The following is a 27,180-nucleotide window of genomic DNA, read 5'->3' on the forward strand; positions in this document are numbered from 1 at the left end:
GGATTGGATCCAGGACATCACGAGGAGTTTCGGAATGGTCCGGAGAATAAGATTCATGAATAGGAAGTCATTTTCCAAGTTTGAAAATGATCCGGTGCATTTATGGAAGGTTCTAGAAGGTTCTAGAAAATTTCGGAAGAAATCACCATGGAAGGAGGAGTCCAGGTGGACTCCACCTGGCATGGCCGGCCAACCCCCCCCCCCCCCCCCCAAGGAAAGGTGGGAGTCCCACCTTGAGTAGGACTCCCATCTTGAGTAGGTTTTGTGCTTATGGCAAGTTTTGGTTTCGGGTCTTATTCGAAGACTTGTACTCTAACTCTTGGGGGTGTCCAACTATAAAAAGAGGAGCAAGGGGAGGGGGCCAGCCACTCTAGCCTCCAACCTTGCCCGCCCCCCTAGTGGCCGGCGCCCAAGCCTCCCTCTCCCCAAACCCTAGCACCTCTCCTCCACATACTACTCCCGCAGCGCATAGGCGAAGCCCTGCCGGAGTTCTCTGATGTCTACGCACGCTTCTATTCCTGTAGACAGTGTTGGGCCTCCAAGAGCAGAGGTTTGTAGAATAGCAGCAAGTTTCCCTTAAGTGAATCACCCAAGGTTTATCGAACTCAGGGAGGAAGAGGTCAAATATATCCCTCTCAAGCAACCCTGCAATTACGATACAAGAAGTCTCTTGTGTCCCCAACACACCTAATACACTTATCAGATGTATAGGTGCACTAGTTCGGCGAAGAGATAGTGAAATACAAGTAATATGGATGAATATGAGTGGTAATAGCAATCTGAAATAAAGATGGCAGCAAGCAAACATGTAACAGAACTTGTTGGAAACGGTGTTTCAATGCTTAGAAACAAGGCCTAGGGATCATACTTTCACTAGTGGACACTCTCAACAACGATCACATAAATAAATAAGTTATCTTCTCTTATGCTACTTTCAAAGACTCTATTGTTGGATAACAAACACCATTCATTGTGTAGGGCTACGAGAGCACCCTCAAGCCGGAGTAAACAAGCTCCACAACGCCATAAAGGAATCACACAAGATGCAAACACTGTCACTGTCACACCATAGAGAGTAATTCCGGAGTTCATATAAAGTAACTCTAGAGTGCATAGTAATAGTTAACTTCACAATCTACAAGAGATCACGATCATAACCTACGCCAAGTACTACATGATGCACACACTATCCACATTACATCATGAAGGAGGAATAGACTACTTTAATAACATCACTAGAGTAGCACATAGATTAATAGTGATACAAAGCTCATGATCACATAAAGATCACATGGGAGAGAGAGAGATGAACCACATAGCTACCGGTAGAGCCCTTAGCCTCGAGGGAGAACTACTCCCTCCTCATCATAGGAGACAGCAGCGGCGATGAAGATGGCGGTGATGTCGATGGAGATGCCTTCCGGGGGCAATTCCCCGTCCCGGCGGCGTGCCGGAACAGAGACTTCTGTCCCCCGAATCTTGGCTTCGTGATGGCGGCGGCTGCGTAACTTTTCTCGTCCCGTGGCTTATTCCTCCGAAGTTTTTAGGTTAGGAAGGCTTTTATAGGCGGAGAGTCGGAGTCGGAGGGGGTCTGGGGCAGCCAGACAACAGGGGGGCGCGCCCCCCCTTGGGCCGCACCGCCACCATGTATCAAATTATTCAAGACATTATACCAACTACCACATGAAGCATTTCCCGTTTCCAACCAAATAGCAATTAACGAAGCGGTTTTCAACTCCGCCATGAACATTAAAGATAGAACTAAGAACACCAGTGTTCATATGAAAAAACGGAGCGTGTCTCTCTCCCACATAAGCATGAATTTATTCAAACAAAAACAAAAACAAAAGCAAACAGACGCTCCAAGTAAAGTACATAAGATGTGACTGAATAAAAATATAGTTTCACTAGAGGTGACCTGATAAGTTGTCGATGAAGAAGGGGATGCCCACGCTTGGGTCTTCTTGAAATATGTAGGGATGAACCACGGGGGCATCCCCAAGCTTAGACTTTTCACTCTTCTTGATCATAGTATATCATCCTCCTCTCTTGACCCTTGAAAACTTCCTCCACACCAAACTCGAAACAAACTCATTAGAGGGTTAGTGCATAATCAAAAATTCACATGTTCAGAGGTAACACAATCATTCTTAACACTTCTGGACATTGCACAAAGCTACTGGAAGTCAATGGAACAAAGAAATCCATCCAACACAGCAAAAGAGGCAATGCGAAATAAAAGGCAGAATCTGTCAAAACAGAACAGTCTGTAAAGACGAATTTTTCTGGGGCACTTAACTTGCTCAGATGAAAAAGCTCAAAACTAATGAAAGTTGCGTACATATCTGAGGAACACGCACGTAAATTGGAAGATTTTTCTGAGTTACCTACAGAGAGCCCTGACCAAATTCGTGACAGATAGAAATCTGTTTCTGCGCTGAAATCCAAATCTAATATCAACCTTCTATTAGAGACTTCACTTGGCACAACATTGCAATAAAATAAAGATAAGGAGAGGTTGCTACAGTAGTAACAACTTCCAAGACACAACAAAACAGTAGCAAAATAAAGACATGCGTTATCTCCCAAGAAGTGATTTCTTTATAGCCATTAAGATGGGCTCAGTAATTTTAATGATGCTCGCGCAAAAAATAAGAGTTGAAGCAAAAGAGAGCATCAAGAAGAAAATTCAAAGCACATTTAAGCCTAACCCACTTCCTATGAAAAGAAATCTTGTACACAAATAAATTCATGAGGAGCAAAGTGACAAGCATAGGAAGATAAAACAAGAGTAACTTCAAGATTCTCAACACAAAGAGGGGAAACTTAATATTAATAAGATGCATATAACCATGTTTCCCTCTCTCATAATAACTTTCAGTGGCATCATGAACAAACTCAACAATATAAGTATCACACAAAGCATTCTTATTCACATGCATAAAAGTATCATTACTCTCCACATAAGCATAATCAATTTTATTAGTAATAGTGGGAGTAAAACTACCATAACCATCATTGTAATCATCATAAATTGCAGGCATGGTATAATCATAATAACCTTTATCCTCCATAGTAGGTGGCACCAAAATACCACTATCATTATAATCATCATAAATAGGAGGTAAAGTATCATCAAAGAAAATTTTCTCCTCAAAACTTGGGGGACTAAAAATATCATGCTCATCAAAACCAGCTTCCCCAAGCCTAGAATTTTCCATAGCATTAGCAACAATGGTGTTCAAAGCATTCATACTAATAACATTCCCATTAGCATGCATATAAAGTTCCATGGGTTTTTTAATTCTCTCTTCAAACACATCATGTCCTAATTCAAGATAAAATTCATAAAGATCTCTCATTTTTTGGTTGTTTTCCATTAAGCCTAACTAGTGAAAACAAGAAACAAAAAGATATAATTGCAGGATCTAAAGGAAATATCTTCGAGCACTTACAACGGCACCAGAAAATAACTTAGTTACCTGGGACCAGAGTATGAGTGCCTTTTACCTTTCCTCCCCGGCAGCGGCACCAGAAAATAGCTTGATGTCTACGCACGCTTCTATTCCTGTAGACAGTGTTGGGCCTCCAAGAGCAGAGGTTTGTAGAACAGCATCAAGTTTCCCTTAAGTGAATCACCCAAGGTTTATCGAACTCAGGGAGGAAGAGGTCAAAGATATCCCTCTCAAGCAACCCTGCAATTACGATACAAGAAGTCTCTTGTGTCCCCAACACACCTAATACACTTGTCAGATGTATAGGTGCACTAGTTCGGCGAAGAGATAGTGAAATACAAGTAATATGGATGAATATGAGTGGTAATAGCAATCTGAAATAAAGATGGCATCAAGCAAACATGTAATAGAACTTGTTGGAAACGGTGTTTCAATGCTTAGAAACAAGGCCTAGTGATCATACTTTCACTAGTGGACACTCTCAACAACGATCACATAAATAAATAAGTTCTCTTCTCTTATGCTACTTTCAAAGACTCTATTGTTGGATAGCAAACACCATTCATTGTGTAGGGCTACGAGAGCACCCTCAAGCCGGAGTAAACAAGCTCCACAACGTCATAAAGGAATCACACAAGATGCAAACACTGTCACTGTCACACCATAGAGAGTAATTCCGGAGTTCATATAAAGTAACTCTAGAGTGCATAGTAATAGTTAACTTCACAATCTACAAGAGATCACGATCATAACCTACGCCAAGTACTACATGATGCACACACTGTCCACATTACATCATGAAGGAGGAATAGACTACTTTAATAACATCACTAGAGTAGCACATAGATTAATAGTGATACAAAGCTCATGATCACATAAAGATCACATGGGAGAGAGAGATGAACCACATAGCTACCGGTAGAGCCCTTAGCCTCGAGGGAGAACTACTCCCTCCTCATCATAGGAGACAGCAACGGCGATGAAGATGGCGGTGATGTCGATGGAGATGCCTTCCGGGGGCAATTCCCCGTCCCGGCGGCGTGCCGGAACAGAGACTTCTGTCCCCTGAATCTTGGCTTCGCGATGGCGGCGGCTGCGTAACTTTTCTCGTCCCGTGGCTTATTCCTCCGAAGTTTTTAGGTCAGGAAGGCTTTTATAGGCGGAGAGTCGGAGTCAGAGGGGGTCTGGGGCAGCCAGTCAACAGGGGGGCGCGCCCCCCTTGGGCCGCGCCGCCACCCTGTGTGGTGGCCCTGGGCCTCTCCTCTGGCCCCTCTCCGGTGTTCTGGAAGCTTCGTGGAATTATAAGATACTGGGCGTTGATTTCGTCCAATTCCGAGAATATTTCCTTACTAGGATTTCTGAAACCAAAAACAGCAGAAAATAGGAACTGACACTTCGGCATCTCGTCAATAGGTTAGTTCCAGGAAATGCATAAATATGACATAAAGTGTGTATAAAACATGTAGGTATTGTCATAAAACAAGCATGGAACATAAGAAATTATCGATACGTTGGAGACGTATCATTCTCCACCACCACCACCACCACCACGCCGTCGTGCTGTCGGGATTCCGAGGAGGATCTACTACTTCTGCTGCCCGCTGGAACGGGGAGGAGGACGTCGTCTTCATCAACACCGTACGTGTGACCAAGTACGGAGGTGCTGCCCGATTGTGGCACCGTCAAGATCTTCTACGCGCTTTTGAAAGTGACAAGTGATCATCTTCTGCAACAACGAGATCTAATCTCGTAGGCTTTGGAAATCTTCAAGGGTTAGTCTTGGTTTTCGTTCTTGTGGTAGGAATTTTTTTTGTTTTCTATGCTACGAATCCCATCAATAAGATCACGTCATTAAGTTCAGTTTGCTATAAGCTTTCGATACATAGTTACCTAGTCCTTCGACCATGAGATCATGTAAATCACTTATACCGGAAGGGTACTTTGATTACATCAAACGCCACTGCGTAAATGGGTGGTTATAAAGGTGGGATTAAGTATTCGCAAAGTATGAGTTGAGGCATATGGATCAAGAGTGGGATTTGTCCATCCCGATGACGGATAGATATACTCTGGGCCCTCTCGGTGGAATGTCATCTGATTAGCTTGCAAGCATGTGAATGGTTCACAAGAGATGATATGCCACGGTATGAGTAAAGAGTACTTGTCGGTGACGAGGTTGAACAAGGTATCGTGATACCAATGATCGAACCTCGGACAAGTAAAATATCGCGTGACAAAAGGAATCGGTATCGTATGTAAATGGTTCAATCGATCACTAAGTTATCGTTGAATGTTTGGGAGCCATTATGGATCTCCAGATCCCGCTATTGGTTATTGGTCGGAGAGGAGTCTCAACCATGTCTGCATAGTTCACGAACCGTAGGGTGACACACTTAAGGTTTGATATCGTTTTAAGTAGATATGGAACATGGAATGGAGCTCGAATGTTATTCGGAGTCTCGGATGGGATCCAAGACATCACGAGGAGGTTCGGAATGGTCCGGAGAATAAGATTCATATATGGGAAGTCATTTTCCGGGGTTCGGAAAAAGTCCGGTGTTTTCACCGGAGCTTCTACAAGGTTTTGGAAGGACCGGAATAGTCCGGAATATTATGGAAGGTTACGGAAGTGTCCGGGACGACCCGGGCTTTCTAAGGAAGTCCGGAGGGTGCCATAATAGGTGCAACCACGTTGCCTTAAGGGAAAAGGAGTCGTTCCTTAATGCAATTTCGGAATTGGCAAAAGAGTCCGAATAGGAGTAGGTTTTTAGAACCGGAAACCTGTCGGAACTCAGTCAAACTTGGGGGCAGGTTTATGGACGACCCAAGGGGCTTGGCCACCTATTTAAAGGGACTTTGTACTTACATCGATCAGGGAGCTTGGCTTCATCCTTCGAAAGTCTCCAACAGCCCAAGTTCCATGCCCTGTCACCCAGTTTCAAGTTTCCAAGCGTAGGAGTAGGGTGTCTTCGAACAACCCATTTGAAACTATTAAAATAAATCATTGTCATAACTCTCGTAAAGGGTACAACAACTTCCGTCATAAGGGTGACATGTGCATTCCCTGCTCATCAATACTACTCAACAATCACTTTGTTCGAAACACCCTTTATTCTCTTGTTGTGCGTTTACAACAACACTGATGATGCAAAGTAGCATCTGGACAACATATGCATGACATATGGTGAGAATTGGAGATTGTCGATGTCTCTGCCGCCAAGGGTACATGGTGATGCACTATTGATCCACAAAAAAACACATCTATGCATAGCAAAAAAATCTAAGCATCGAATTCATTATCCAACCATGCATGACATCGACAGGCTCTAATACCATGGCAAGGACATTTTATAAAGATGGGTTGTGGGTATAGACGAGAGAAATGACAACATGAAAACTAACATATGGTGCAAGAAAAGGAGTCAGTGATAATGCAAAAAAGGGGGAATAGCACGGTGGTACGATTTATGTTCCCATCTTCATGACCACGACTTGACAAACAAGGAGAGAGGCACGAGTGAAGAAACACGATTAACTCACATGCAAAGCGCAAAAATAGTGGAGATCAATAGTAAAGACTATATGTATTGAACCCAACAACAAACACCCAATGATGATGCCTTTGGATATCAAACACAAGTCAACCCATCTCTTGATAAAACCAATTACTCTTACCGGTCAACCTACCTGTCTAATATAATCCTTAAGAATAGAGTAAAGGTCCAATAGAAACCATATTGGCTACTATGAAGAATCCTAGGGACACCAAACATTTAAGCTGGTCACACATTTTTCATTTTTTACATGCATATATATGTTTTATTTGACATATGTTCACGAGATCTGCTTTGAATACTGGAGTAGGGCCATAGTCCTCACTTGGAGAGGCCGTTACCGTGTTAGTTTTGTATTCCTTTGAGACAGAGAGAGTGACAATACTTTATTGTAAAGTCATTCACACCCAGACAGTAAGAAAGTAATTGTGTTTCAGTTGATCTAAAGGCCAGAGTATCCTCTCTTTTAGAAAAAAATGAACTTCTCGATATGTTAAGCGCAATAGCTAAGAGATGTAAACATAAATGTCGACGTTATGATCAGATGGTCTATATTGACAAGAATCATACTCTCCAGTTATAAAAGATTTTAGATTTTTAACGCGGACGATATACTGACCAAATAAGTGAACAAACACACTAAAAATAAGTCTAGATACATATAATTAACAAAACGATCTTATAATTTAGAATAGAGTATGTAGCTATTTGTGAGAACCAACTCGTAGTTAGATGGTTAGGAGGACAGATCCACCAGGAATCAAACACAGATTTGACGGACACTTTAGTGTAGCATAAATATCCTATATAACTATGAAGTTCATCCCCACTAAGTGTATTTCTCTCAACATGCAAGGTGTCCACCTCATCAAGCATCCTTAAGCAATCATAGCCTGCCACCTAAGAAATTATGCCACGTAATAAAAAGGAAAAAAATATTTCAAGAGACATAATATAGCAATGCCTGCGTATAATCAATTAATTGGTGTCACGGTGCCTTTCATTTTCTCTTTGCATGCTTCACACGCATGTGTCCTCTTCTCTTCCTCTCCACTGGCACATTATTAATTATCATGCGTCCTCTCCTCTTCACATTCGGATTTGTAACATCAACAGTCTGTATGTCTACTCCCTTCTATAGTTCTATTTATTCACCAGATGAAGGCTGGGCGCGTGGTACCTTGCTACCCTGGGCGAAGACAAATAATGTTGATCCCGCAGTCATTTTCCCATGGCCCGCGTCGCTAATTTTCAATGCCTGTAGTTGCAGAGATCGATATGATGGGATGTCTCGTCTCTTGAATCGTAGGTGAATCGTAGGAGAGCACTCACTTATTTGCTTCCATGGGAATCATCCGCAGCTGCCGGCCGGCCGTACCTCCCGCCGCCTACCTGCTAGGTGAATTCCCTCTCCAAAGATGTGATCATTGCTCTGCTCTCTCAACATGGATTTATGCTGATCAGCCATCGTCATTTTCTCTCAGTCATGTACTTATGAAAGCTCTGGCCGATGGCGTATCCCTTCCATGTCTCGCATTTTCCAGATGACTAAGCTTCCGTACATGGGTAAATGGGTTGTACGAGATGCCTCTACATGGGCTGGAAGACGCACGTCACATTGCATCGCTCGCTGTCACAAAAAATAAAGGAGTCCTGTTTTTACTTCGTCTTCTCCATTCATTAGCATTATTCCACTTCATCTCCCTTGGTTCAACTCATGGAATAGATCAGAAGATATTGATGATTTCCTCCTTCGCCTTCATCTTCTCCACTCAAGACCAACCCTTAAATAGTGGAGCTCCTCCTCCTATCAAGATCTCAACCACCAGCGGTGAGTCATCCCCTCCTCTTCTACACCTTCTCTTTGAGATGTGTCTCCTCCATGAACTTAATTTTTGATCCTTTAGCTTTTGCCTTCAGAAAGGCAACGTGCTGGATAGGATGCCTCGGTTGGCCGGGCACATCGCCTAAGTAGGACGAATCGGGAAGCAGGAGCCCTCCCGTCACGGAGCCCCATTTTAATTCCCTCGCCGTAGCAGGTTCCTCCAGCACCACAGAACCCCGTAGCTGGCATGTTGATTATTTTTCTCTGCCTCTCGTGGGTATGTTTCATGTACCTCACCACTTAAACTAAGGTTCAGTTTTAGTTGCAGTGAATTGTATTCTTTTTTCCCAGTAATCGAGGTAGCACCAACAAAAAGGTTTCTTCCCTGAAATTTATGCTCACTGTAGATTCAATTATAGTAAATAAAGCAAGGTGTGCCTCCTCCTATTTTTTCTATGTATAATCAGGGTATTTTTGGATATACATTGCATCTCCATGGATTACAAGCTGGATCTCAGAGATAAGGAGGCATGCATTTTTATCGGTTGCCAAATCAGGTATATCTTTACCCCCTGTCCCTAACCTGTTACATATTTTGCTAGAGAATTGGAAAAACTCTGTAGATGTAGCTGAATGTGTAGGTTGAGGTTCTACAGACTGTAGTTGTTCTTTATACGTAGGTATCATGTTACATGCAGTTTCATTGTATCTTCCACGTGCACACCTACAAGCAAGTTTGAAAGTTTTGTATTTGGTGTCAGCCAGTTTATCATTAGAGAAACAAACTGGCCAATTTATCTATTCGGCAACTCAAATAACTCTATTTGTGAAAGTTCTTCAGAGCATTACCACTTTTTTTTCTCTCTCCAGTGTGTCTTCCAAAATACTAGATTTAGATGTGCGCCTTGGCGCACGACCCCGTGGAGCTCGTGCCAATATTTAGTTTGCATAATGATGATGAAAATTAACTTTTAATATGCTAATATATTTGTTAGGTTTTACAAAGTAACTTCTATGAACTATAGTACCTATAGTAATTTGATGCGTCTTTAAAATAAAAACATGCACCAAGTCGATGGACACTGAAGAGTTTGTCTTTTCAACCAAAGTCCCTTCTCGAGGGAAGGAATAATATCTCCAACATGTAAGCAAAAGACAAAAAACCATTGGTCAAGTTTACTTTGTTTCAAGCTGAATAAAAAAATCCATGTGTCTTTGCAATATCAAATAAAGAACCATACCAAATATAATTATCCTGTTACATGGAAGATTATATTAGAGAATAATACAAAATCTCTTCTAATCAATTTCAACATAATCAATGAATGGAAACTTGACCACACAATATATCAAGCACCAACACCTATAGGTAACCTAAGAAATAAACAATCAAACACTTTAAAGAACAAATGCTATTTCTTTTAGGTTTTCACAAATTGTTGCGGACCACGCTAAATTAAAAAGAGGGAAACAAATATGTAACATAGAGAGTTAAAATAGGTACTCATTAAGCTAATATTAATATTTTCTAAGCTTATTATACAACGTAGCCGACAAAATTTCTGAGTACATTCTACGGAAGTCTTGCAAAGGCCTAAAACAACATGGTAATTCAAGCATAGCGGTGTTAAAAAATAGAAAATGACTGTATTCCCCCGGAGGTTGCGAGCGACATAACCTCCAGGTCGGGCGTCGTCTGAGGGCTCCCATCATATGAAGCTCCTGCTCTACACGAGTCCTTGGGGTCCACCCACGGACCTCTCACGCCAACCCATGATCATCTCTTTCTAGTTCCCACACACGAATCTCGTCCCCTCCTCTTTCTTGTTCCCTAGAGATCCCACACCACCATAATTCTGGCCACACGCCTCCACTTTTCCCCAGCTAGGTGGCACCGCTATTCCCATCCGTACGCTGCCACCGCCTAGTTGTGCGCCCCGATTCTGCCACATGTACCCCACACGTGCTCCCCTTGTTCGTGTAATGAGATGCAGGCGGCACAGACAATGAGGTTGAGGTCCACCTCACCGCTAGAAGGACTCGTGCACAAGGAGGGTCGATCTTGTTGTGCTTCTCTACGTTGATGCCGTGAAGGGAGGGTCGAGCTTGTCACGCACCTTCAGCCAGCCCCAAACCCCCTCTGACACAAGAGACCACCAACGACGCCCCGCACGTGCTCCTCCTTCCCCGACCATCTCCGGTCCTCTGCATCTTCTGGGACATGACCGCATCGTCGTCACATGTTGTTGCTTGTGCTAGGGTGAGGTGTTATCAGGGTATGGTGACATTGCTACCAACGGTAAATGGTGGTGCTGTCATGGTGGTGTGATGATTTTGCTTCCAAGGTGGCACGACGGTGCTACCAGCTAGGTGTCAGTGTGTGATCCAATGTGTTGCAAGGGAGGGGTGCAACGCTGCCTACCGGAGTCGACGTGCTACTGGCGGCCGGCGATGTTGCAAAGACCTCGCCGAAGACCTCTTAAAATGATGTGATGATACGATAGTATTTTTTTTTGCTACAATTGTTTTTTCATTTTTCTATTTGTGTATAGAAATTGTGCTACGATGTCCTGGGCGAGTTCTTCATCGATGTCTCTGATGAGGTCGGGTTTGCTACAATATCATTTTTTTGCTTCGATATCTCCAGTGAGGTCCCCAACGGACTCGGTATTTTTGTTTCTTTCGTGGGCGAACCATCTTTTGCTACACTGAAACAAAAAATTTCGCTACATTCAGCACGGGGACCAGGACCGGGGGCTCGAAAATTAAATTCCGGAGGCTTGCCCAATATTGTCCTAAAAATTAACTATTAACATATACATTTAATTTATATAAAGTTCCTTTATCAATTTTTTACGAATTTAAGACATTTTTATTGTTTATTCAGCTCACCGACTCAGTGGCCTGGCCACACAGGCAAGCATGTAGGAGTAGGACACATCACGGCCACAACGACAGGTGTTAGAAAGGAAATGCTCACTTCACTTCCACCACCGAGAGTGAGATTCGGTTGCTGCTCGGGCTAGCTCGTCGGAAGCTAGCTCAGATGTGTGCATCCATGGCTGCTCCGTCGTCCCACGGCGTCCCACCGCTGCTGCTAGCTGATATCGCTGGTGGTCGTTCCGCTGCTCGACGACAGCTTGTGATGTGCCCGCGCGGCGGTCAACACAGGCAGACTGAGCCAGGCGGAGTTTCCCAAGGGGTTCGTATTCGGGACGGCGACTTCGGCATTCCAGGTCGAGTGCATAGCCACCGAAGGCGGCAGCGGCGGCGAGCCCTCCATCTGGGCCGCTTCGTCCACATGCCTGGTACGCGCATCATTCACGAGCTCCATGAGCTAATTGAGCTAGATCCTATATATTACTGTTATCAATCGACTCAAATAGCTGGGATGTGCGTGCCGCTGACAAGTGTGTCTCAAGAAGGTTACTAATTTACTGAAGTTAGCATCGTTTTCTTGTTTTGTGCTGCGACGAACAGGGAATATCGCGGAAAATGCGGATGCAAACATGGCCACATTCCACAGATGAGTACCACCTCTATAAGGTAGGTACATGAGAATCGAATGCCCGCCACCTCTCTTTCTGAAATCACGTGCAGTTAATTTCTGAAAACTCTCTTGAGCGAAAAATGGATTATGTCACCATGATATTTCCTGCTTCTTATGTCACTACAGGAAGATGTTGATCTGCTGGAAAACCTGAATTTCGATGTTTATCGGTTTTCAATCTCATGGTACATCAAATCTGAGTCTAGCTACTACATCTGCCTCAGATGTTTCTGTCTTTCACTGATGCATTTTGTTTGATCTACATGGGAAGGGAACAGTTAGTAAGGAAGGTGTAGCGTATTACAAGAATCTGATGGAGGCACAAGCAGCTGATGGCGGCAGAGGCCCTGTCAGGGAAAGATCCGGAGCGCCACATTGGCGGCAGCCAGCGTTCATGCCTTCGTGGGCTGTAGCTTGTAGTGGTGCTTGGTGGAGGCTTTTTTTGTCAGGACAGAGGACAACAGAGGACGAAGAAGCACTCTGTTGCAAATGGTGGCGGTGGCTTACTGTCTGGTACGCTGCTTTTTTTCAATACTTGCCTCTGCCTTTTCTTTAACACTTGCAATAATCCATTATACTGTAGGCAATTTCGTGATGCATCTTTGTTTTTGAGGAAAATGAATTAGGGAAAGAATGGTACATAGATCCCTTGGTGTTTCGCCAAGGGCTTCATTGTTTTGCGGTGTTGTTTGGCCGTATCACCTAGTGTATCAAGTAAGGCGTCTGTTATTTACTTAAACTGAGATCAGTTTACTGAAAGAATCAAAAGGTAAGTTTCATATTTGATCAGCTTATAATTCATTGATGTCTGTCTATAATGAGTCAATGGCAGACTCAAAACTGAAGAAAATAATTTTGAATAAATCAATAAAATCAAACGCAGGCAAAAGATATTTTGTACTAATTAGAAAATTGATTGATTGACTTGTTCGCGTCACTAATAAAACTAAATGCAACATAGACTGGGTAGTTGCCGTAACTTTTATGATAAGACATAGTACTGAATAAGTGAAGGCAGTAGTGATTGAAGACTGGATTAGCTGCTTAAACATAATCATGTTCCCACAGTAGATTGATGATGAGCCTCCGTAACACGTATACCAGCAGAAAATTTGGGAGTAAATAGAGCGTTGGAACTCCAGGCCTACCCCCCTCAGACTGCCATTAGAAGAACTGGGCGAGGAGTAACATCATCAAACCCATGATGCCGTCCAGAAGCACCTAGCGCACTCATGAGAAACCTACAAAAAAGGGAATACAATGCAATGCGATTAAACACACATCCAGAGGATAATGAATGTAGTGGATTCAAAAAACACAAATGAGTACTATTTCCAAAAAGACCATTACAGTATTATAGCATGACTATCCATGGATTAATAGATTGGAACCAGCCAATTGGAAGGAATTGCTGCATATAATAGAATAATACATAATAAGAAATACGAAATGTGATTACACATATTTTACGGCATACAACTAAGTAAGCTGACCAAGAAGTGACTGGGAAGATTAGGGCTTTGTCTTCTCATTCCTTGAGCTGGAAAACTGTAAGTGCCAATGGCAAGCTGGCTGTTGAAGATGATTCACCATTGAATTATTACTAATGTATTGATATGATGATGCCATCTTTCTTTGTATTCAAAAGTACCCATCCAATAAAACCATTATTCAGTCAGTGTACTTGCTTAGTTCTGAATAAACAGGCTAGTAGCACGCATTACTTAGCCTACCATTTTATTGCTTTAATCGGCAGCAGCACTCCCCATGGGCAAGGTTCAGTTACAGTGGAACCATAGACAACTGTTTGAAAAACAATATGTACAAACCGAAAACTAATGCAAAGTTATATCAAAGCAAATATAAAGGTTTTTTATCAAAGGTAAGTGAATTAAAGCTCTAGAATGATATCCTCTTGTGTACCAAAGGAATCTCAATTATTTCTCCATTAAGAAGATTCATCAACAACTATCTCATAAAATAAAGCAATCAAAACCAGCAATGTCCAATACATATGTGTCTTGGAGCACCAAGCAATTATGGATTTAAGTAAGATTCATTAGCTTTTCTGAGAGAGAGAGAGAGAGAGAGAGAGAGAGAGAGAGAGAGAGAGAGAAGTAAGATTCATTAGCTTGTGCATGAGGTTGATTTATGTAGCTACTCAGTAATATCAAAGCACCAGCTTGAGCACAAAAAAGACAAAAATAGGTACTAAGAGTGAGAAGTGGCATTTTAATCACTTCTTGAACTCAAGCCTGATGCCATAGTTCAGTTCAATTGATAATGTATTGTTGTAGATGTAAGTTCCTACTCCAAAAGGCACACTGTTTCAGAATTTCAAGCAACGACATCCAAAATTTAGATCAGAACAGATTGTGACTATAGCTATAATGAATTTGCAATTATTATTTTCGGCGAGAAAAAATATGTTCCATTCAAATGACACGTACTTCATTTCTGCAAGGAATCACAAAGGGTACATAAACCAGTGAGGCACCCTGCAAAAACCTTTTGCAATCAAGAAACAAAATTTTAAAATACTAATTTAGAGAAGTCATTGTAGATTCATAAAGCACAATAAGTGTTTTCTCGCACCAATGCCATGCATAACTGATTACATGGAAGGCTCCTAAGACAAAAAAAAAATATTGTAGTTAAAAATAGTAATATTTCTCTTGAGAGACAAAGTTTTTTTTTGCTTCTACAAAGATACCCGACTCTATGTGCACCCCACGACGATTGGCGGAAAGATGCCAAATAAAATACACGGAACATCCCTGCAGGTTTCAACATACTCCACAGTGATATGAGCTAAGATTGTGCTAATATATGGTAGGAGATAGCTGGCAAATAAATGTAGGAAAGAAAGTTCAATGAAAACATTAAAGGATTGCTCATTACTGATTTTTGCAAAAAAATGATAGTGTCTCAAATAATGATGTAACTTCAATTTAGCATTCACTACACTAGCAGGGAACTCTTCAATTAGCAGTAGAAACTAAAAATGCACTCACAATCAAAAGCCAAGTAAGAAATGAATACTAAAATATATAGGTAAGTTGCTCATTGGGGGAAAAAGTGTTATGTAGATGCACTAACTATCTTTCTCAGTTTGGTAGTAACAGAGAACTGAAACCGTCTCACCTCGTCCCTCTCAGTAGACGAGAGCTGATGAATTTCAGGCCCTATGATTTAGGACTATTGCACATGAGCAAATACCAGGAGGCTTGTGAGCTCCAGAACCAACGACACTAACCATAGGGTCAAAGATCTGATTCCAAACTTTGTGGTCATAAGGACGTATACAAGTAGTCTGAATATGTGAACAACCTCCGCTGACACAAACAAGCGCCCATAAATCCTTTTAGAAGACCATACGGTTGCAAAGTTGTCTTCTCAACCTCCATCACTGCATGACGCATAACAAAAACAAGTAAATATAGAAGGACATACATTCCCATAAGTAAATTAATGAAATGCTTATGGCAAATAATAGGTAAGCATTCCAATGTGGGAACCATAATAGTTGTTTATGGAAAGACAACTTACCAGGTGGAACACGAGTAGGTTAGAGCCTCGTCATCCGCATGGGATCTGACATTATCTTTGCATTATGGAAAACTTGTTCAGAGAAGCTACCGCTCTTCCCTTCGAAGTTACGAAATAAATACAGCTTTTCCATCCAGACCATTAGACCCAATCTCATGGCCATTTTGGGGATGTCCATTCATCGGATAGATGACCGACATTCCGTTACTTTTGGCTCCATGATTGTCTCTTCATAATCCACCTCCCCTCCCTGTAAAATCATCCTGTAGGCACTATCACTGAAGGCAGATAAACTGACACATCCACACATCCTATGAAATTTTCCGCAACATTTATCAGCTGGAATGGAGGCGAAGGAGCTATGTCAGCTACTGCACGAGATGAAGCGAGACAATGACCGACAAGATGGCCTCGTACCACCAAGAAGCGGCAACCTGCATACACCGAGCACCTCCTGTTAAACACCGGCATGAGGGAGATGTGATGCACAAAGGCGGCATGAAGGAGCTAACCAAGTCCGCCATCGTGCGTGTCAGAAGCCATTGATTTTGCTTCCGTTTATAAGGCTTATAGGTCCCGACCCTTTTGATAAGAACATATCATTCTTTTCTTGGAGGTTGCTGTTATTTTTACAAAATAATAAGGCTTGTGAAATAAAGAATAAAATGATAAAAATTCAGACTTGGATATAAACCATCTTTCTGTTGGGTGTTAAGGACCAACGTAAAGTGCAATTAAGAAAAAATATGATATAAATAATACCTCTGTTTGAAGCAGAATGATATGCATAGGCTGACTGTTATTAGTTGTCCCAGCATCAGTTACAATTGATGTAAATTCACACACCCCTTAAAGGAGAAGGTGTATGATAATATTATCATCAATTAGCTGTTAGACATCAGAGATATCAAATTATGGACACTTTCTTTTCTCTTTTAAGAAACAAAGCAGTATGTACTGGTACAAGGTACCTCTGAAATTATCGCTTTCTCAGCAGCACCATAAGCGACAACTATACCTATGACATGTGTAAGGACATCCAACCCTACATAATAAACCAGACAATCCCAGCAATAAATCTCAAATAAGGCATCCTTACGTACCACCACTTTGCCATTTTATTTATTCAAATTGATGCTTTTGAACCATTCCTCCAATTTGATGTCTGGATCTTTAAACATGACATGCTGCTAACTCTTGATATCATTGCCCATGACGACCAATACCGAGGAGACGTAGTAGGCCTACCTGTAATCCATATATCTTCATGTCTTAACAATTAAGTATAACCAATCAAACATGTGTGAGATCAAATGTGAAGGAAGAAAGGAAAACCTACATCCATTTGATGTCTCCATTCCATCTTATATTCATAGTGTGAAACCTAAATCATAAACAGTAGTACTGAAAAACAACTCACGAATATTCATTTTTGAAGTTTAAATATGTAGGGCATTAAATCAATCTCATCATTGAAGAGTTGTACCTTCCAATTGGTCTCGTGACTGAAAAATTGGCTGCCCTCCATTGGGAAGGAGAGGTGGGGAAGGGGAGGCAGCTGCGCTACTCGCCAGCACCCTCCTTGACGAACAAGGGGCCGAGTCTACAACCTGCAAGAATGACGGCAAAGCACGACACTCACGGTGCCCTCGATGGTGAAGAACGGACATAGGAGACCCTAATCTAGAAACACAGTCAAGAAGAGGGGAAAAAAATCAGAAGAAGCAAAAGAAACAAACACAGGCGGTACCTCTAACCTCCAGATACGTACATGAAAAGTAAAAAAATGAAAAACAAATTAGGTAGGAGCGCAGCCATGGACAGATCTGCGAGCGGAAAAAAATCTAAATAAACAGGCGCGCTGGCCTCAACCAAACTCGAGCACCGGCCACCGCCGACGATACAGAGAAGAACCAAAATGAACCCAATCCACAATAGACCGCCGCCATGGGCTAAGACAGGCCACCGCCGGCGGCCGCGGGCGGAGCAGGCGGAAGACGTGGACGACGACGGATCTGCAGGCTCCCGCGTTGACCGCTGGCTGCAGCTGCTCGACCCCACGGCGATGAAGAAGCCCACCGGCGGCGTGGTGCCAGAGGAGCAGGCGGTCATCCACGGGGTCGAACCCAACGCAAGGCGAGGCGGTCGCCCATGGCTGGTGCAGCCTGCAGCAATCGCGTGCTGCTCCAAGGTCGGCCAGCCGACGCTCTCCTTCTCTACCCAAGGAGATCACCAGCGAGGCAGGAAGGAGCACAGGAGAATGCGAGGTGGTGGCGGCACCAACGCAGAGGAGGAGCTGGGCCAGGGAGAGGTGGCGGCGGGATGCGGGGGACGCGAGGGAGGCTGGTAGGTGGAAGACGAGAGAGGCAGCTGTTGCAAACGAATGGATTAGGTTTGACCGGCGGGCTCTAATTTTGTCTCACGCACAACCACTTGTGGCAAATGTCTACTTTATCCCTGGGAGTGGAGATATTTCCTCTTTCCCTGACGCCACGCCCGACCGAATCAAATGCCACCCGCAGCGACTGATGAACGGGGCCGGACGAAGGTGGGACCCACGAGCAGCCAGACGCGGGTAAGAAATGACCATTGCATAGGGATAGCTAGCAGAGGAACCACCGTGGCTGGTCCATCTCTTTTTTTTAGGCGCGAAGGAAGGCGCGAAGGAACAGCCACGATCAACATACTGTAACAATCCAACGGCTGACATGCTAGAATCGCTGTGAATCCCCCATGGGGGGGCAGCTATTATACCTTCAGACTAGATTTAGATGTGCGCCTTGGCGCACGACCCCGTAGATCTCGTGCGAATATTTATTTTATATAAGAACGGTAAAATTAACTGCTAATATAATACTCTCTCCATCATTTACATGCAATTGGCCTTCATTTGCATGCACCGTGATCCCTCCAGTCTTTCCACTAAATGAAGGCCGTAGGATTCTTTTTATTGAGCTGGAGGAAACAACTATACTCTCCTCAAATTTACTTTCTAGTTGTCTAGTATACTCAGTTATGGCCTCCCTATAGAATATGTTATACAACTAAAAAGGCAAAACAGAAGACCAAATACACAGAGACCATGACTGTGCACTAAATAGCTGTCAATATGATAATCCATTTCAGTACAAAGTCTTTTCTCCAAACCAAGTATGGCAGCTAGTAGAAAGTACAAAGAAGTAAAAATAGGAACGCAGATAGCAGCATGAAGCAAAAGCAGTCGTACAGAACGAAGGGCACGGAAGGGTCGAGCCACCACCTAGAAGAGATGCAGAAGACAACCATTGCATCGTACGGTTGATTCATATGTACAATACATAGCAAAAGAGAAGAGTAGAACGCTAAGATTCTACAGCAATTGCTGGAAGAGAACAACTATCGGTGACCCCTGTCACCTATTAGACAACTTTCCTGAAAAGTAATTCACAGAACAATCAACGTTAGGTCCGAGTTGATGGTAAGCAATATAGGATGGTTAGAACATAGAACCAAACAGGTTAATATCTTTTTTTCAGAGCACTCTGAAGCATATTCAGAGTTTGAAACTCAAGTTCTTGCGATAATGGTCTGAGTTATGGCATTCTCAGTACCAGAATTTAGATGCTTCTTGATTACCAGTGGATTCTATATGCTTCTTGATTACCAGTGGTCAAAATAGAAATTCAATACAACAAATAACAGCGGTAATATAGGTACATAAACACAGGTAATATGCAATCTGGTACTAATAGTGTTTTAATTGAACACACAGAATCCATGGAGAATCTCTCCAAACAGAGAGAATCGAGTAACGTGTATATGTAACCATACACAAAGAATCCATGGAGAATGTCTCTAAACAAAGAGAAGATCCACAATTGAACACAGAAGGAGGAGCCGATGATTACCATGAGCACATAAAAAGGAGAATAACATATATATATATATATATCCATCTGTACTACTGTCCTATTATATCTGAAGCTCGTAAATTATCTTAGCACTTTGATATACAAAAAGAACAGAAGCAGGCATAGGAAAAGAAGAGATGCAAGGTACTGATAGTAAGGAATCAGGAAAGTATGCAAGTTACAACCAATCAGAGTAATGTGTATATAAGGGGCGCATGATCATTTGGTCTAGAAAATATGAAACAAATGAAAGGAAACTATCTTCACAGAAGATCTGAATTAAGATATCCGAAGCTTGAATATAGTGTTCTTGGTTAATGCATACACTAAAAATAATATGTAATTTAGGAGGTAAATAAAGCAGATGGCAGCAGTAGCAGACAATATACTCTGAATGGTAACAGTAAAAAATTGTGTACCTTGCATTATTATCTACGAAAAGTGGTCCTTCCTCATTTGCTCCAGGCGTTTTTCCAGGACAGCGCCTGCATGTCTAGGTCTAAAGCCTAAGTCTTCAAAGTTGGTTAGCAGATTGTTCCAAACCGTGTCAACAGAATCTTGTCCACCAGAATAGTTAAGATAAGCAGTATTGAGCACTTGTTTAGAGAATGAAGCCATATGCCTTACAGAAAGAAACCAACCCCTAGCAAGTTGTATCTTGTATTCGTGCGCCTTTTTTAGCTTATGTAACAGGATCTTGTTTTCCTCTTTAGCTTCTACCAGCCGGCTGTAGCCTAAATCCTTTATGATTGTGTTGGTTGCTTCCTCAACATATGTTATGGCTTGAACACACGCAGAATCTTCCGCTATTTCATAACTTTCGGACTCTATTCAAAGACATCGAGAGATATACAAAAGCACCTTCCATTGGTAGCGTAGCCATGTTAAACATAACAGTGACACGGACCTTGTTATCTTTGCATAAGTGAAGATGGTATTCAGCTTTTGAAACGCCAAGCTTTTCTAGCATTATATTCAGTAATATACTAAAAGGAATTCTGATTATCCTTGGGTTTTCCTACATGAGCAAACATTCGTGTAAATACTCCAAGTAAGTCTGAAGATGTTAGTATCGTAGGTTCCAGGTAAAAGAAACAGAGCATGTACATGTGCTATGTGCAAGCTATGTAAGTCTATCATGTATGAACGTACTTTGGACAGACACCGAGAGGTAACTGCACCTTTATAATTATCTAAATTATTTGTGTAGGCTGTTCTACACCTGTAAGAACAAAAAACATATGTGTAGCTAGTATAACTGTATTTGGTTCTTAATATAGCTGACGTAGATCGTGAGGACTAACGGGAGAATCGGGTAATAGATAGGCACGGTAAGAACGCCATATGAATCAACCAGCATACCCTAAGTAAGTACCCGAGGAAGGGTTCGGAGCTGGTTACTGGTTGATGCCGATGAACCTGGCGATCCGGGATCGTGTAGGTCTTGGGTGGTCAGTAGCATAGCAGAAAAATTGTTTTGAAGAGGGTGACTTGGAACAACCAAAAAAAAGGAGCACATGCACATTAACATAGAGACGACATAGAGGTAATAAAGAATTCTCTTACACACAACTAACAAATGTTTAATCCCTGGAACAATGAACCTAGGGGGGAAAACGCTACATGATACAGACATAAGAGATGAGCTGATTACATATCAGCTGAGAACAGACTGCCTCATTAAGAGGATGTACACAACCAGCGGCACTAACAGGAGACGAAACACCACGTGATCGGACTACAGAAACTGCAAGAACGATATTCCTACAGATCACATGTTTGGCTACCAAGCATGGCTCCTGGCAGGGTGTGCGTTTGTGTATGATTCCTACTTTCCTTTTTGGTCCATAAAGCTGTTCCCATTTTGATTTGTTCTCTATTATGTAACCTAAACCAAATAAGCAACAACCCAGAAGACAAGCACAAATCAGAGGTTGCTAATAATTATGTTGTTTCCACTGATATTTAAATCAAATAAGCAACAACCCAGAAGACAAACACTAATCAGAGCTTGCGAATAATTATGTTCTTTCCACTGATATTTAGATTATAACACTCTCCAGGTATTTACGCTAGTTTTTTCAGCTCTCAAAAAACAAGTGCTATACTTGGAACCCACGTATTTTTTTGGAGCTTACTCATATATTTCACCAAATATATCATGCACATGCAACGTAGCTGAATTTGACACATATGTATTTTCCTATTTCATTAATATTTTGTTTACTTACCAAATTCCTGAAATATGGATGAATTAGGAAACTATAATAGAGTAAGTATGAATAAGTCTGCCAACAAACAAATTAGCGGACCTTAATGTACATTTATACATGTCATAATCTGAACAGACCATAGAATATAAATCAAGAAACTGAAACTACGACTATATAATACAGATATACCTCAATTGGTCTAAGAAAAAAAGCAAAAGTCAAAGAACCAGCAGCTAGGCAGATGACAACACAAGGAAATGTGCAAAACAACAGTAACTTCCACCCTTAATTACTCAATCATCTAACACTATTTGAAGGGAAAATACAACTATCTAGATTATCACACAACCGTGACATAAATAAAGATAGAAGTAGAGCATACAAAGATAATCAACTTGGTATGGCTTGATGAATAGCATAAACCCTGTTCAAATTAAGAATGTCCATACAAGCTTTTAGCACTTCATTTGGTCATATCAGCAGCACCATCAGCGCATTAGGATCCCCAATATACCCAGTGAAGGCGCTCCTGCTAGTAGAGTTACATACTAAATAGGTAAATGACCAGGAAATAATCCGATCTTGGAAAAAATATTAGTAACTCAGAGAAGTGATACTTATGGTAAAAAAAATGTGTCAATGCCACTTCATGTTTCAATAATTATATGATAAAATAAAAAACACTGAAAACCAACTAATTCATAGAATTAAACCTCAAATTTAGTTCCTCTAGTGCCTAGAATCTGAAATTTTGTACCAGCCAGTAACTTAAACTCCATGGCCAAAGACCTACAATAAAACACTTCCTTTTTAGTTTAAAACTATGAAAATCATTATATAGTATGTTATCCCTTAGTGTAAAACTATGACAAACAACATAAATGAACAAAAAGATGAGGTGGCATTTGAAAACGTTGCATCTCTAGAGCACCTAAACAGGAAAAAACATGATGATAACCGGAAAAATAAGATTTATGTGGCTCAATGTATTGGATGTCAGCAATACAAAGATAGTAGATAAATAGCCCTAGCTTGGCAGCTCAGGAGACGTTCCCACCCAACCCAGGTGCTAGTTTATTTTGAAGAAATATCAAAATCATATGATAAATAACTATATATCAATCATAAAGATAATTTAAATAGAAATACAGTTTACACTGACATAATCAACTGACATACAGTTTACACTGACATACAGTTTACACTGACAGAGACTATACATTCTAGCTGGGAGCATTCTCGAAAGGAGCTGCAATAGAAAATGAACAGAAAAAGGACATGGAGGAAATGGAATTACCATGCTACATGAGTAACTGAAGCCGCAGTAGCTTGTTTCCCTCGCTAGAGAAGATGCGCAGAGAACACTCCGCAAGCGGCGGTTCGCCAGGGGGGATTGGATATGGCCGAATGGGAAATAAATAATTTCCCTCTCCAATACGAACACAAGCACTCTGCTCTCACAATCACATGGCATGCTAAATCAATCTGTGGGTTCCTTCTCTTCACCACCATGAACAAGCTTTGACAGCGTGGCATAACGACAATCTGCGCGATCTCTAATCTGCTAACACACATTCTTGTTCTGCCGAGTCGCATCCGCTACCTCAATCATATTGGCAACCTCGACAAATTCCTTTACGCTGCCCACCACACCACATTGACCATCCTGCAAATATATGATGGTTAGACAACAGTATAACTTGCAGATGGAATAATAGCATAGACAAAAAATGGATTTATTTCTCATAACAAGAATCGAAGAAAAATAAGCAATAACCTGGTTACAAAGGAATGATAAATATATGGCTAGAAATGTACCAAATCTCATAATAATTAATTATTCTAGCCATCATGGATATGGGAAGGACTACAAAAATGGCTGCCTCTTTTAATAAATAACAGTAAGCAATTACCCTGTAAGTCAATAAACAAATTATGTGCAGCAACACAACTAAGGACTAAGGTAGTCTTTCACCAACTATCAATATAATGCAATTATCAAAATCTATCATTTCCATCATTCTGAGTAACATATTTGAACATGGAATATGGTAGTTAAAGATATTGAGCTGGTCCTGAAACATGTATGACCTACAAATAATCAAACACGTATTCTAACATCTGCCGATCTCAAAAGTCTAAGAACATACTAATCTAGAGTAAGAATAGTTAGTCCTTAAGGACACATTGGCTGATCTAAAATGATGAGAGTAGGTAAAATATAACTCAAAGCCTAAGAATATTTAGAAAAACTTGCATTGATTCTTTCCACTAACGCTTCTGACCCAATAAGAGTATCTAGGCAGAGATGGTAATCAAGATGAATAAAAATAGTTCTGGACAAAACTCAGTGGTATACGTAACTCTCGAATAGAGGCTTGAATGCACGATTTTCCATGTCGCTAATTTTCTGAGTGGGTTGAATACAAGTGCGAAATACCTGCAACTTCAAGGTTGTATTTCATCTATCTCAGTTTCAGCTCAATATGAGCAGAACAAATGGCATATCACAAAGAGACAATTTCAATACAGTGAACACATATGTACAACTTCTTCTTCTTCTTCCATAACATGCCTGAAACAAAACAACACAAAGAAGTGACAATCTACACCAGTAGATCAATAGTTGTTAGAACGGACCAGATTTCACAACATAATCTTACCCCATATTGTTCATTCTTAGAACACCAAATTACAACTAATAGCCTGCTATTTTAGATCCACAGAGGAAACAAAAGAGAGCTACATGGAAAAGTTAGTGGCCTAACAAGGTTCCTAAAAGCAGGCTCTTGATAGGAGATCTAAGAAAAAATCTCTCTCAAGCAGGTTCTTGCATACTGTGCATCAACTAATCAAGGAACAAAAGTACATCTGATCTACCATCAAAGGCTATCACGTACCAAACAAGAATTAGAGGAAGATACCAACACTCTTGAAGATCCACCCGCTCGTCTCCATTTTCGTAAGCCTCTGCAAGCATAGATCAATGGTGGAGGCAGGGATGAGGTTGACTCATGCGGGGAGAGCCGAGGACAAAGGGGAGGAGAGCCACGTCGTACCCTACATGCTCCCCACGAGCCGTCCAGAAAGGGGAGACAAGGGAGAAGAGAAGATGCCCTCCCCATCCCGTGCTCCTACCATGGGCCGACGAGCTGCTCATGCTCCCCGTCGTGGTCGGGGACGTGTTGGCGACCAGATCTTGCGGCCGCCGGCATAGTTTGAGCTCCCCATGTGCGCCCGCATCTGCATCGTCGCCGCCGGCCGTAGGAGGTCGGGATCTGGGTCGAGGTACAGAGAGGAGATGAGGAGTTGAGGAGATCGAGAGAAAGAGAGCAAAGATAAGGGCGCACCTTCGCTGCCGTCGTTGCCGCATCACCCAGGCGCGCGCTCGCCGTCGCCGCCGCAGTCGCTGCCGTCGCCCGGGCACACGCTTGCCGCCGCCGTTTCCAGTCGTGCGCTCGTCGTCTCCGTCACGCGCGCGCTCGCCGCCGTCGTTGCAGGCGCGGCCTTCGTCGTCGCCGTCACGCGCGCGCTCGCCGCCGCAGTCGTCGCCGTCGCCCAGGCGCGCGCTCGCCGCCGCCGCTCCCATGTTCTTTCCGGTTGGAGATGGGGCGTGGGAACGAGACGGGATTGGGGAGGAGCATGGGTGGCGATTGGGTGAGGTAGGGTTTCGGCTGGCGCGCTGAAGATATTTTGCACGCTAGCTCACCACTCCAAAACGAGCCGTAGAGACTGACGTGTGGACCCACCGAACTGTAGGACCCAAATGCAGCCAGATGCGGGTAGACAACGGCCAGTGCATGGCTTTCACTAGCCAGAAACGGACGACTGAGATCAAATGTTGGTCAGTTACAGTAAAAATCGACGGTTCACACGCTGAAATCGCTGTGAGGCCCCCTATGGGGGGCATCGTTTATACCTTTAGATTAGTGCTGCAGGACATTGGTATTACCTATTGGGAACATGGATATTTTTTATCGAAGGCTGATGTAGATCTACCATATAGGACCTCTAGCAGCAAAACGTACAAGTACTAATATTTTGATCAACATTCCATGTATGTTCAGGTTCTAATATTTTGATCAAAATTCTATGTACATACAGGTTCTAATATTTTTTCATAACAAACCGTGCCATCTAATTTGAAGTACTTTTGTAAGAAGTTACTGTAAAATATGCTATTTTTGCTTCATGGTGCAGCTTATATTATCCAGCTGATATGACACTTGTGGCTTCCTCATGGAGTTTCCAGCAGATCCAACAATTTGTAAAATTTTTGTTTCATACATAAGTATATTTTTTGGCAAATTGATATTCATTATATTCGTACACCTTATCATGTTAAAGCTATCCATACTAGATATAAAATTAGTTATTTTTTAGGCAACTAAAATTAATTCAAAGGAAAAGTTTAACAGCTTTCATGGTGTATCAATATTATACGCTTTCTTCTCCTTGCCTCCGCAGGCATGTTCAATATGATGGTAATCAAGAAACATAGCCAAGAGAGGTCCTTGAACAAATGGTTGTATCAGTTGTTTACATTGATATCCAACTGATATTGTGTCATGTTTAGCAAAATAATATATGTGCCAATCTTATTTTATTTCCTTTCTGCTCTGATTTTTTCATTTCTTCTATTAAGCAGATCTCTATATGAATCGTTTAGCAATTAGCATACTAATTCCCCGCAAGTTGGAGTTCCATCTTTTATTGCGCAAGGCTTATAAAATTCACCAAAAATTTCCGCAGCAACGCGTGGGGTATCATCTAGTTTACTTTATGGCTCAACCCGTGTGTGCAATGTTGTTCACCGTGCTCAAAGTTAGTACCTGTGTGGAGAGTCCGCCGCGCGTAGCTAAACCCAACAACTGGCTAGGCTCCCCTCTCTACCTCTCTCCCTCCCCACCTCCCGTTGAGAGTCCTCTTCTCCCTCCCGGCTCTTCTCCCCTTTCCTCCGGCGGCGCTGCCGGCCGGAGTGGAAGGGGGAGGATAGGCCAGCCGTCTCCTTTGTATAGTGGTAGGTTTAGTTTGTTTCCCCAAGTGGAGTTTAGCTATATGCCGCTAGATTGGAGCAGTTTGCTCGATATGTCCAGACAGATCGGGTGTCTAGGGTTCGTCCTCTTCGTCCTTTGGCTCCAGTG

At 42.2% G+C, this 27,180-nt stretch overlaps 1 protein-coding gene, 1 long non-coding RNA gene and 1 pseudogene across 10 annotated transcripts; 1 reads left to right on the forward strand and 2 right to left on the reverse strand.

Moving 5' to 3' along the window:
- The first annotated feature begins 8,146 nt into the window (after positions 1–8,146).
- Positions 8,147–26,458, forward strand: LOC127307363 (uncharacterized). Of its 6 annotated transcripts, none has more exons than XR_011747297.1 (8): positions 8,153–8,408; positions 8,494–8,840; positions 8,930–9,111; positions 9,302–9,391; positions 11,722–12,142; positions 12,315–12,380; positions 12,511–12,569; positions 12,663–13,056. It is a non-coding gene; the product is annotated as an uncharacterized lncRNA (long non-coding RNA). The 6 variants fall into 6 exon arrangements; XR_007855430.2 differs by adding an exon at positions 26,237–26,458 and having other exon boundaries at positions 8,156–8,408; positions 8,930–9,391; positions 12,663–12,897; XR_007855431.2 differs by adding an exon at positions 23,248–24,612 and having other exon boundaries at positions 8,156–8,408; positions 8,930–9,391; positions 12,663–12,897.
- Positions 13,226–18,358, reverse strand: LOC127307361 (peroxisome biogenesis protein 16-like; annotated as a pseudogene).
- Positions 19,032–25,625, reverse strand: LOC127307364 (uncharacterized). Of its 4 annotated transcripts, XM_071822729.1 has the most exons (7): positions 25,387–25,625; positions 25,096–25,314; positions 24,937–25,006; positions 24,477–24,611; positions 23,334–23,702; positions 22,419–22,568; positions 19,032–20,841 (listed from the first exon to the last, which is right to left on the reverse strand). In XM_071822729.1, the coding sequence occupies exons 1-4, from the start codon at positions 25,623–25,625 to the stop codon at positions 24,513–24,515; spliced, it is 627 nt and encodes a 208-aa protein (XP_071678830.1). In that variant the 3' UTR covers positions 19,032–20,841; positions 22,419–22,568; positions 23,334–23,702; positions 24,477–24,512. The 4 variants fall into 4 exon arrangements, with proteins under 4 accessions (XP_071678830.1, XP_071678831.1, XP_071678828.1 ...); XM_071822730.1 differs by having other exon boundaries at positions 19,032–22,565; XM_071822727.1 differs by having other exon boundaries at positions 19,032–22,568.
- Positions 26,459–27,180: the final 722 nt, after the last annotated feature.

This window comes from Lolium perenne, chromosome 6 (assembly GCF_019359855.2).
Source record: "Lolium perenne isolate Kyuss_39 chromosome 6, Kyuss_2.0, whole genome shotgun sequence".
NCBI classification, from domain to species: domain Eukaryota; kingdom Viridiplantae; phylum Streptophyta; class Magnoliopsida; order Poales; family Poaceae; genus Lolium; species Lolium perenne.